Source organism: Diaporthe citri (genome assembly GCF_014595645.1).
Source record: "Diaporthe citri strain NFHF-8-4 chromosome Unknown scaffold_1, whole genome shotgun sequence".
Lineage (NCBI taxonomy): Eukaryota > Fungi > Ascomycota > Sordariomycetes > Diaporthales > Diaporthaceae > Diaporthe > Diaporthe citri.
This window is the reverse complement of record NW_025064846.1, coordinates 8,994,697-9,005,871: the sequence shown is the minus strand read 5'-3', so window position 1 is coordinate 9,005,871 and position 11,175 is coordinate 8,994,697. Positions and strand designations below refer to the sequence as shown.

General features: G+C 48.2%; 4 protein-coding genes across 4 annotated transcripts; 3 read left to right on the top strand and 1 right to left on the bottom strand.

The window, feature by feature from the left end:
- Positions 1-302: 302 nt before the first annotated feature.
- On the bottom strand, positions 303-1,374 carry INS49_002335 (uncharacterized protein; the record flags this gene model as incomplete). Its single annotated transcript, XM_043163148.1, has 3 exons — positions 303-712; positions 856-1,245; positions 1,317-1,374. The coding sequence occupies 3 exons, from the start codon at positions 1,372-1,374 to the stop codon at positions 303-305; spliced, it is 858 nt and encodes a 285-aa protein (XP_043031654.1).
- Positions 1,375-3,180: 1,806 nt separating this feature from the next.
- On the top strand, positions 3,181-4,477 carry INS49_002334 (uncharacterized protein; the record flags this gene model as incomplete). The annotated part of the gene is made up of 4 exons (XM_043163147.1): positions 3,181-3,351; positions 3,422-3,906; positions 3,982-4,052; positions 4,116-4,477. The coding sequence occupies 4 exons, from the start codon at positions 3,181-3,183 to the stop codon at positions 4,475-4,477; spliced, it is 1,089 nt and encodes a 362-aa protein (XP_043031653.1).
- A 376-nt stretch (positions 4,478-4,853) lies between these two features.
- INS49_002333 (uncharacterized protein) lies at positions 4,854-6,245 on the top strand (the record flags this gene model as incomplete). Its single annotated transcript, XM_043163146.1, has 1 exon — positions 4,854-6,245. The coding sequence occupies one exon, from the start codon at positions 4,854-4,856 to the stop codon at positions 6,243-6,245; it is 1,392 nt and encodes a 463-aa protein (XP_043031652.1).
- Positions 6,246-7,967: 1,722 nt separating this feature from the next.
- INS49_002332 (uncharacterized protein) lies at positions 7,968-9,526 on the top strand (the record flags this gene model as incomplete). Its single annotated transcript, XM_043163145.1, has 7 exons — positions 7,968-7,977; positions 8,036-8,474; positions 8,527-8,557; positions 8,621-8,923; positions 8,981-9,111; positions 9,170-9,292; positions 9,358-9,526. The coding sequence occupies 7 exons, from the start codon at positions 7,968-7,970 to the stop codon at positions 9,524-9,526; spliced, it is 1,206 nt and encodes a 401-aa protein (XP_043031651.1).
- Positions 9,527-11,175: the final 1,649 nt, after the last annotated feature.

The following is an 11,175-nucleotide window of genomic DNA, read 5'->3' as shown; positions in this document are numbered from 1 at the left end:
TCGCTGGTGGTCCAAGACTACAGATAAATATTGATCGGCCGTCCCAGCTTCGAACAGTCGAACCATACGTCTCACAAACTTTGATTTGACTCCATATAGTAGTGATGATGAGACCCGAATTTATGTCTTCGCTTAAGGCTCTCGGTGGTATCATCTCATGTTACCATCTACATCGTGTAATATACGGTTTGTAAGGAATGACAGAAACTGGATCACGCTTATGATATATACCTAGGTGTTGTATAGGACCCGCAATAGGAGAATTATACTTTCAACCGCGCAGATCAGGCCGGTAACGTTATCTAAGTGCTGAAGCACTGGCCGCCGTTCGCAGACACAACACTGCCCGTCATCCAGCCAGACTCAGGGTTGCAGACGATGGCGACAATACCGGCAATCTCCTCAACATACGCCGGCCTGCCTCCCCACCTCTTGGCGATGGCCTTGACCTCGTCCGTGTCCCACTCGCGGGCGCCGGACAGAGGGATGACGGGGCTCCAGAGGGCCTGGGCGGCGAGGACGTCCTCGCTGCAGTTGCGGAACATGTCGGTCAGCACCGACCCGGGGTTGATGGTGTTGACGGTGCACTGCTCGGCGAGCTCGCGGGCCCAGGTCCTGGTCATGGCCTCGAGGGCGCCCTTGGTGCCGCTGTACAGGGTCAGGTAGGGCAGGCCGCACTTCTGCCCGATGCTGGAGACGTTGACGATGCGACCTGTCGCAAACGTCAGCCACGTGTCAAGAGGCCCACATCGACGGTGCCCCAAGCCCAGCCCCCCAGAAGGATCTCCTGTGGTAGGGATGGAGCAGCCGGCAAGGTTGACGGATTGTGGGATGCTTTTTTTGTTGTATACGTACCGGAGCGGTCAGTTGGGAGGTAGGCCTTGGCCTGGCCGACGAGCAGGATGGGACCCAGGACATTAGTCGCGTATGTCTTATGGAACTCTTCCGGAGTCACACCCTCGACGGGGCCCGTGGGCATGACGGCCGCCGAGTTGATGATGATATCAACCTGCAGCTTCCCCGTCCTGGGGTTGGCCGGGAATTTCTCCTTGCACGTGTCGATGACGGCCTTTGCGCCCTCCGGGGTGCTGATGTCGGCGCGGCAGGGCACGGCGGTGACGTTGTGCTTCGAGGCCAGCTCCTGCGCGAGCTCGGCCGCCGGCTTGTCGGACGCCTCCGTCAGGTGGCCGATGAGGACATTGGCCCCCTTCTCTGCCAGGTTGGTGGCGATGGCGGCGCCGATACCTGCAACCCCCTTTCCGTCAGTCCCCCTGCACAGAGCGCGCTTGTTTTCGGACAATTGAGATGTCACATACTTCGCGCGGCGCCAGTGACAATGGCAAGCTTGCCTTCGTGGACTCTCGGAGTTGCCATATTCGTCAGTGCTGTCAATCTTACCCCGGTCTGTCAAGTGTCAAATTTAGGAATAGAGGAGGCTGACTGCTTGAGGAGCGAGAGAGGCTGGAAGGATTGCATGATGCCGGAAAATTCTCAGGGCGCCCCCAGCTTGAGGCTTGCAACACGCGAGCTCCGCAACGCGGTGATTCCGCGGTGTCGACATTTGCGGGCCGCATGGAGCAGCGTTGCGTGGTGGCACTGGGGAAGAGCATGGGTTCGTGGATTCGCCAGTGGAGGCGGATTCGATACGCGGCGGGCGGGAGGGAATTGGGCAGGCGGTGGGGAACAAGATTTACGCTTGGGTTGTGCACCATAGGGCGGGGGTTGAGAAGTACGACTACAGGGAGAGAGATATCCGAATATATCACAGTTGGTCTGCTTGAACATGAGATAACAGCTGCGTGTGGGGATGTACCTAGGTATATCGAGACTGATGCTGGTGCATTGAAGCTTTGTTCAGAGTTCCCCCAAGCCACCTATGAGTACAGTGTGGACGGGATCGACCGGCTCCTGGCAGAAGCCGTCGACTTTGAAATAGATGGCTTTTCATTGCTGAGGAATTATCCTGGGAATCTCCTAGTGGTACTGGAAGAGATTTGGTGATTTGGCTTGTCATCCTCATTTTCACAACACGCTATCAACGTCACGCCGGGGAATACCAAGCCCGGCTGGCCCACATACCGGATTGAACGGGACTACGGCAGGTTGTGAGACAAGCCCCTTTTTAGCACTCTAGAACGATAAAATTTAGCAGACCAGGTGCTCTTATCGACTCTGGGTATACGGGCAGATTTAGTCTTTGTATACCTTCGAAATGTGCGGTGTGGGCAGGTGTATAAGGGTCCTGCAGGCCGATCTTATGCATTTGGCTTGGTGCTCCAAGGGCACTTCTCGATTTGGTCATCTTCTCTTCTTGCGTGGATCAAGGAACGTTTAAGGAACATTTCGCTTACGACGCGAGGTCAGGATTCGCATGATGTTGCTCCACAAAACCTTGAGCCAAAACTGGTTCATCTGTTACCTAATATCTGCACCATTTGTGGGCGATTGCGAACTAGTCTCGCGTGAAACGAGCCACTAGGAACTCGGACACGCGACAAGCCATTTTCTTCCACTTTTCCTTGATACCAAACCCAGTTCCCAGATGACATGTCAAAAGCATAGTAATTTTCCCGGTTTCTGAGATTGAAGTCTGGAAACTTGGACCACCATGGAGCATGGCAGCAGGGAAGACAGTCCTGTCGACCCATCTCAGCGGTACCATCTCGATCATCAATGCCTCTTACCGCCAACCATTGCCCACAATGAGGGCTCGCTAGGTGCCAGACACCCAACATTCTCGCGTTTCACTTCCTCCGTGGTCCCTGGATTTTCCTGCATAGGCAAACGATCGCCCTCTTGGTTCGGAGGACTGCCCTCAACCAGATCCTTTGGGCCCAACGGATGTCTCGCCGCGAACGGAAAAGCCCACCTCGACGATAAACTCGGAGGCTTTTCATTGATCCTCGTCTGACAGATTACCTACCTAGGTACTTCCCTGCCACGGGATTGGCCGGCTCAGCTCAGGGGTAGGTGGTCTCCATTACATAGTGACGACTCAAGGTCGACGGAAAAGTATATCGATATACCCTCGTAGTCCCGCGGATACGTTTCATTTTTTCCGGCTCGTCTAGAATTCTTCTCCCGGCCGCATCCGGAGGCTAAGATCGTCTCTTTGCATGTTCTTACTGTTCTCCCCCTTCAGCCTCGCCTTTGCGTGCTCGCCACATTGCAGCAAATATAATGCTCGACGACGATGCAAGAACAGTATCGCTTAGCGGTCTAAGCCTTGCCATATTCGTCGTCTCTCTTGTTTGCCTTGGCCTGTCTCTACTTTCCGTGGGCCTCAGAACGTACATTAGAACTTTCGACAATGTCTTCGGCTGGGATGATGGGCTGATACTTGCGGGTGTAGTAAGACTTGCATCCTACTCGTGCGATTTTTGGGTTTAACGTGACTGACGGGATTCCTTCGCTTGCCTAGGTCATATACACCGTCGATGTTGCGCTCGCATGCCATGGCACCACCGTCGGACTCGGGACAAAGGACGCGGAGATCAATATGTGGCTGTCTGTGGAAGGAAAAAAGTATCTCATGCTGTGGATGATGGTATACGTCATTGGCCTGGCGACGATCAAAAGTTCCATCTGCGTCACGTTGTTTCGTGTGGCAGCCACGAACAGAGCGTACAAGATCGCCATCTACGCTCTTCTGGGCTTGACCATCTCCACCTTTATCGTCACTATCGTTGGTATACTTCTCCTTTGCAAGCCAGTCTCGGCAAATTGGACCGGGCAAGGACAGTGCGCAGAAATGAGCTCTATGGTCGCGCTATCCTATACCTCGACGGCCTCAACCATCGTCACCGACCTATCACTGGCTATCTTGCCCGGAATAATGGTTATGGGAACACCCATGAAGTTGCTCAAAAAACTGTCGGTGGTTGGGCTGTTATCATTCGGATCTGTGTAAGTTCTTGGACTTCTGGGCTTGGTTTTATGTTCAACATGTCCGCAACTCACTAACACACCGTAAAACCACAGAGCCTCATTGACCACAATGGCGAGGGCACCATTTATTCAACATTACTGGACACCGCTTGACAACCTGAACTGTAAGCCATAGCCCGACGACAAACTTTACAGATGACATGAGTTGTTTCTGACCCTGCATCCAGACTGGACGGGTTACATCGTCCTCCTTTCCAACGTCGAAAGCGCTATCGGCTTGATAGCATCTTCCATCCCTTCGATCAACAAGTTCGTTTACAGGAAAACAACGCTTGCTCACAACCCTCCACCTGCGCCCAAACCTAACCGAAAATCACTGGTCACCTTCGGGAGCGCACCGGTCCGACCCAAGGGGTCCAGCAAGAGATTCCTGAACCCGACGGACCAAGGCACGAGTTTTGCGAGCGTTCATGCGGGAGACTGGGCGCGGCTACATGACAGGGACTCAGATACCTCAGGAGAGGAGGTCGCCGGAATCCGGGCTGAGTACACGTACCAAGTCGAACTGTCGAAAATCGATACGAGGTGAAGGAATGACTCGAGTCAAGCTCTTGCCTATTTACTTAGCCGCAATTTGAAGGCTTCGTCATGTGTCTCGGGCAGTCTGTTCGATTGGTCTTCGAAGCCAAGTTATACAGATACTAGATGTGCCAAATCTGAATCTCATGATTGAACATGTTGGCTGCCTGAGAGCTCACGTGAGCTGCTCTCTGGGCCACGCCACCAGCAGCAGGCCAAGCGCACAGACTCGGGTAGCAAACCAACATGAAACGCCCCGATTATCTAAGTGGACTGCGTGCCCTCTGACTCGTCAATCCTTTGCTGTGTCCGACTCCCGTGGGTCCCGACAATCTGGACATGTCTTCGTCGTACAATTTGCAGCCAGCAGGGCCATCACGGACAACATGGTTCTGCTACGAAGCGCCCAGACCGAGAAGTATGTGATTCTCTTCGTCGTGGTCACCCTCTGCATAAGCTTCCTCTATGAGTTCGAGACCCTCACGGGAGTAACGTTGAACGAGGCCGGACACTCCGTCCTTCAGATACTGCCTTCTCTCCGTAAAGGCAGTGGACCGGGCGGAGGACCACCTCCTAAAGAGGTTAAGCATGAAGACCTTTTCAATATCCCGCCTGTGGACGATGAGTCCATCAAGGCCGTCTGCAGAGCAACGCAGTGGAACGAGAGCTTAGTTTTCACCTGCAACCAGTCGTTCGGGGGCATTGGGAATATCCGCAACTCGGTCTTGTTATGTGTTCGGTTCGCCATGCAGGCCGGGGCTGCCTTGGTACTCCCTCAGATCCTCCTACGGGATGACGATATCACGAACTATCAGACACAGAATGCGACCGAATTCAGCTACATGTTCGACACGCAACACTTTTACAAATCCATGCAGCAGTCCTGCCCGGAGATGGCGATTTATTCAACCTTTGATGAGGTCATCAAGGGTGGCAATCACACAGGCGACATAAATCGACTGCGCTTCCAAGCAGAGTCTCTCACAGGCGATGGGCTGATCAAGACAGAGATGTGGCGCGACAGGTTTTACGCCTGGCTAGACGAAAAGCAGGCCGGGCCCGTGAGCGGAAAACCGGGCCCAACAGTCCTCGATCTCGAGCGCTGTTACATGTCTTACCCCATCTACTCTGACGGGGAAGCATTCGCATTGTCATTCGGCTTGACCTTGCAGCTGCGGGAGGACATCAGGTTGTTGGCTAGTAAAGTCCTGAGGGGCCTAGCGAAGAGGCTATCGTTCGCCGACACCGACCTCAAGAACGAGGTCTTGCCTGATGCGTATTTCGGGGCACATCTCCGCGTTGAGCATGACGCGCAGGTCACCTGGAACGCCCAGTACGGATGGACCCATGCTACCTACGAGAAGCAGGCCGAGGACTACCTGAAGCAGGCTTTACAGCCCAGCAGGTCCAGCCCAAAAGGAATCTACGTGGCCTCGGGGGACGTCGAAGGAACACGGCGGTTTGTCGAAGATGCTGCCCGCAACAACCTCACAGCTCTGGGCAAGTTTGACGTACTGCGAGGCACTGAGGACTTGAAAACCCTGGAGGCCTTCAGGTGGGACCAACAGGCGCTTGTCGACTATCTGATCCTCTTGAGGGCGTCAGACTTCGCTGGTGTTGCGCACTCGAGTTTCTCCTGGAGCATTGCCCTCAAACGCCACACTTGGGCAAAGCAGGAGGGCAAATATCTGGATGCCCCGGAGAAGTTACACGACGATTTAAGTGTGGTTTATGGGGTTGTGGGGTCGGAGAATTTCCCCGAGGCTTTGTGGCCTTAGCCACGAGTCCTACCAACATACCCAGGTCGTGATATTGTTATATTGAAGTGTGTGAGGACACCAGGAGTTTGCGATTATAGATATAGAACTGTACCTAAGTTCAAGCCTCTACATGTGGGCCAAATTCTGAAAGTGAGACGGTCAGATATTGAGTCGTACATAACGAGACAAGGGCAGAAAACCTTTGCCACATCAGATGCGGTGGAAAAATCGCTTGGCATATAATTACATAATGAGGTCCCGGCCCTTTCCATTCCCTACATTGAGCCTCGTATTCCCCGTTTGAAGTCAAGCCGATGGCTATACAAGAGTATTCGTAGGAGCAATGCACACCGTTGGCTCATCATTCTCGGATACTTGACATTGTGATCTTTGATACACTGTGATGGCCGTATAGGTCTCACTAAGTCTATCGCACAGATTGACACAGTTCTGTGGGCTTGGTTTCAGCCGCAGGAATCAGCTTGAGAGGGACGGTACCAGTATATACCCAGGTACATCTCCAAGGTATTCCGCGACACGAGTGGGCATGAGTTGATGTCTGGCCAAACGTCAAGTCCATGTCGGGAATTTGCAGCGGTCTCATTTGTTACGACAAAGGATGTAGTAAATTCATGTGGGGCCCTGTAGATTTTACATCTCACCTACGAATGATGCCTGAGGTGGTTGACGACGAGATGGGAACGCGACTCACAATACGTCGTCTTTCGGAGTTAGGCCTATCCTGAACCGCCCAAATTATATCTATGGGGGTTATCTCCGATATAAGGAGGAGCCTCTCCGCCTGGCTCGGGAGTCGGTGATCTCTCTAATAGGCCAGGACGGGGAGATAGACATGAGTCTGGAGCAAGCCTGCAGCGGGCTCGCCGGGCTTGCATATATTCTGGGTGGGGAGTCCCACAACCTGGCTGCTAGGTTGAATTAGGCTTAAAGTTTGCCTTGGGCTTGTAAGTCGTCATCCCAACCTTGTCAAGACGTTATCCATGTGTTGCAAAATGCCATGTAAACCTCAGGTACTGGGCCAAGACGGCGGCGGACTTCTGCTGCGCGGTTTCTCAGCGTTGATGAGCTCGGCAAGTGCACGTGTGATTTTGTTCCCGGATGGCGCAATCGATCTTCGAACGGCCCTCGGCGAGATCCCCACTTGTTCCTGTGATGGACATGTCTACCTGCCCACGCATTGAACTGGCATCGTGGGCGTAGGAGGATTTTACTCAATAAGGCGCCGGTTTGGTGTAACTATACATCTGGGACCTGCCGAGACAACCGGATCCCTGGAGTCGGGTCGAAGCCCGCAATGGAATAAGGTTTAGGCATTGCAGCGCCCACGTTGAACAAAATTCCTTGCCGCGATTTTGATCTCTTTCCGATTGTGATGTTTTTCTTAGAATCTCACCTCGACACAAATTAGTTATTCCTTGTCGCCCCAGGAAGGTTTCTAGTATGCCAGATCCGAACTCCCGTGGTCGGACAAGCTCCTCAGCCTCAAGTCCCTCCACAGAGCGGTCTGCATTGTTAAAGCAACCGGATCTGAAGGCTGTCTACGGAACCGATACATCTCGTTCAGACGGTGATTATGGAAGTTCCGAAAGCAGTTCATTACTATCTCGGAGTCAGGATGATGAGGCTTCCATTGACTCAAATGTGACGCCCGCGGAAACGGAAGGCCTCGAAACGCACGAACCCTTAAGCTCTAGGGCGATCCTGTGGATTGTACTTCCCATGCTACTAGGTAAATTTCGCTCCGGTATCCATGCACTCAAACTTTGGGCTAACATTTCCGATCACAGCTGTCTTCATCGCCAACGCAGACGGGTCGATCGTAATGGCCACACATGCGGTCATCGCCTCCGAATTCATGGCCCTCGAGTCCTCGAGCTGGCTATACACCGGGTTCATGCTGGCCTCGACGGCGTCACAGACGACTTTCGGCCAGCTCAGCGAGATCTTCGGGAGGAAGTCGATCATCATCCTCTGCTACGCGGTTTTTGGCCTGGGCTGCCTCATCGTCGGAGCTGCGCAGTCCATGCGAACCGCCATCGCCGGGAGAGTCATCTCCGGAGCCGTCAGCGCAGGGTCAAATGTGCTCGTGTCCTTGGTCATCACGGATCTTCTCCCCGTGCGAGAAGTCGCGACCTGGAGGTCTTATGTCAACGTAGTTGCTGTGAGCGGACGCTGCATTGGTGGCCCCCTTGGAGGCTGGCTGGCTGATCTAATTGGCTGGAGGCTGTAAGTCAGATCTCATTCACTATCCCTGACCATTGCAACTAAATTTTGTCAGGTCCTTTATCGGCCAAGCTCCCATCTTCGCGGTCTCTATATTACTTTGTTGGTTTTCTCTGCCAACCACGAGAACGCAATCTAAAACGTCAAAGGACTCGGTAGCCATGCAATCCAAGTTCGGCAAGCTCCGTCAAGTAGACTTGGTGGGTTCCGCACTTTTGGCGTCTTTCCTGATACTTATTTTGCTGCCTCTGGAGATTGGAGGGAATAAGATCCCTTGGACAGATGCTCTGATACCGACCCTCTTTGGCGCCGGGGGACTGTGTCTGATTTTGTTCGTCGTCGTCGAGAAGTGGTGGGCGACCAACCCACTTTTACCACTCAATCTATTCTGCAGTCGGCATACTGTTGTATCTTTCCTCGTGCTGGCTCTGCAATGTGCTGCTCAGCTAGGAGTAAGTTGCATGATTCTCGAAGGTCACTCTGCTATTCGGCTAATCATGTCTTATTAGATGATGTTCTCCGTTCCTCTTTACTTTCAGGTCACGCAGAAGATGTCTAATACTGCAGCTGGAGCTCATCTTATGCCAGCGGTCATTGGCAACGCTGTTGGAGGTATAATATCTGGATGTTTCATTCGAAAGTAAGTGTACAGTCAACCTCCAGCCTTGTTAACATGCATGCTGACACGTACTTTCTAGCACCGGCAGATACAAATGGCTCATCTATCTTGCTACCTTAATGTCTGCCAGCGCTTACACGCTACTACTATTGCGCTGGCATGGTAGGACCAACTGGTTGGAGAGCCTATACATTTTCCCAGGGTGAGTGTCATCACTGCAAACGACCCAATGACTGTAGCAAATTTCTGATCCGTGCGCTATCTCAGCGGCTTTGGAACTGGCGTTGCGCTCTCTGCCGTCTTCATCGCCGTCCAAGCCTCTGTCGACAAGTCACAGGTTGCTCCGGCTATCTCGGCCCTGTATCTCGCCTCAGGGTTCGGTACTGTTGTCGGCCTTGCTGTTGGAAGGTGCGAGGGTCATATGCCCATATGCTAGCGCTAGCCTATAAATAGGCTCCTTCTGAACGTTTAATAGCGGGGAGATTTCTCTCCTTAATACCCAATAATTAACTATTATTTGCTTAATTGCTTTATTAAGTTATAAGCCTAGCATTGCTTAAGATATCTTAAAACGTTGGGAAATATTAATACCCCCATTTTTATAATCATTTTTATACCCAAATCATTAAGATTTTAATATTGCTAGCCTTTGCCTATATACTATTATTATACCTTATAATAGCTACCACGGCTAATAATAACTTATAATAATTTAGCACTCTTACCTTATTTAATATTTTAATTACTTACTCCTTTTTATTTATTTACTTATATTAATTAATGCTAATTACTATAAATAAATAAAAATATATAAATATTATTTAAAATATACCTAAAAATATATAAATACTATTTAAAAGATATTAAATATATTTAACTTTAAGCTTAACCCATTATCTTTCTTAAAATTAAACCTAAAAGGAGAGAACTTTTTAAATTAAAGGGTAATATAAAGTTATAGCTTTTAATTTACTAGCCTTAATAAATACATTATAGGTATTAAGAAATAACTAAATAAGAATGCAGCCTTTATAAAATAAGAAAAGCTTAATAACTAAGCCTTTATTATACTCCTAAGCTTAATATATCCAAGCCTTATAATATTCATTATATTATGCAGAAAATTTTCTAATGCTTAAAAAATATTAGCTAATTAATTTAACTATAATATTAATAACTTAACTATTTATTTCTTTTATTAATTAATAAACTTGCAATATAAGGATGGCTTTAACTTATAAGGCTATTTAAATACCTTTTAAAACCTTTAAATAAAACTTTATATTAAAACCTTAATATTAAGATAATTAATTAAGAGGTTAATAAAGTTACTTTTTAAAAGTAATAAGGTTAAAAGCTCCTTCTTCCTAATAATGCTGCTAAATACTATAAATAATATTATTAATAACTTAAGCAACCAAAACCTTATAATATTTTTTAAAATTAAACCTAAAATAATAAATATTATTTCCTATATAAAGATTAAATAATTTAAAGCTTACTTTATCTTTACTTAAAAAAGGTTGGCATTAAAGGGTATAAAAAAGACTATAAAGTTCGCATTAATGAGTGCTAACTTTATATTAAGCAATAAAGAATATACTTAATATTGCACGCAAAACTTTATATTTATTAACTATTTATATATTAATTATATAAAGCTTACTAAATATAAAGCTAATTAAAAATAAAAAAAGGGTAAGAAATAAGCTGCTGCAAATTAAGCTATAAATAAAGAAGTTATTAAAATTTCTAATAATAATAAGGAAAATATAATAGCATTATATGCTAATATTTTAATATATACAATAAAGCTGCTAATAATTATAAATACTTTAATATTATAAATTTTTAATTCCAATGCTTTAAAGCATATAATAAGATGCATAAAAAACTTTAGCTCCTTATAACTATATTTAGGTATAATTATTATTACAAGTAGTAATTAACTTACTATAAAAGGCATTAACTTTATAGAAATCTTCTTACAATTATTAAATAAATTAATTATTAAAAGCATTTTTATTAACGTTTTATATAATTACGCGTTAAAGAATACTTATTTATTTAGCTAAACCATAGTTT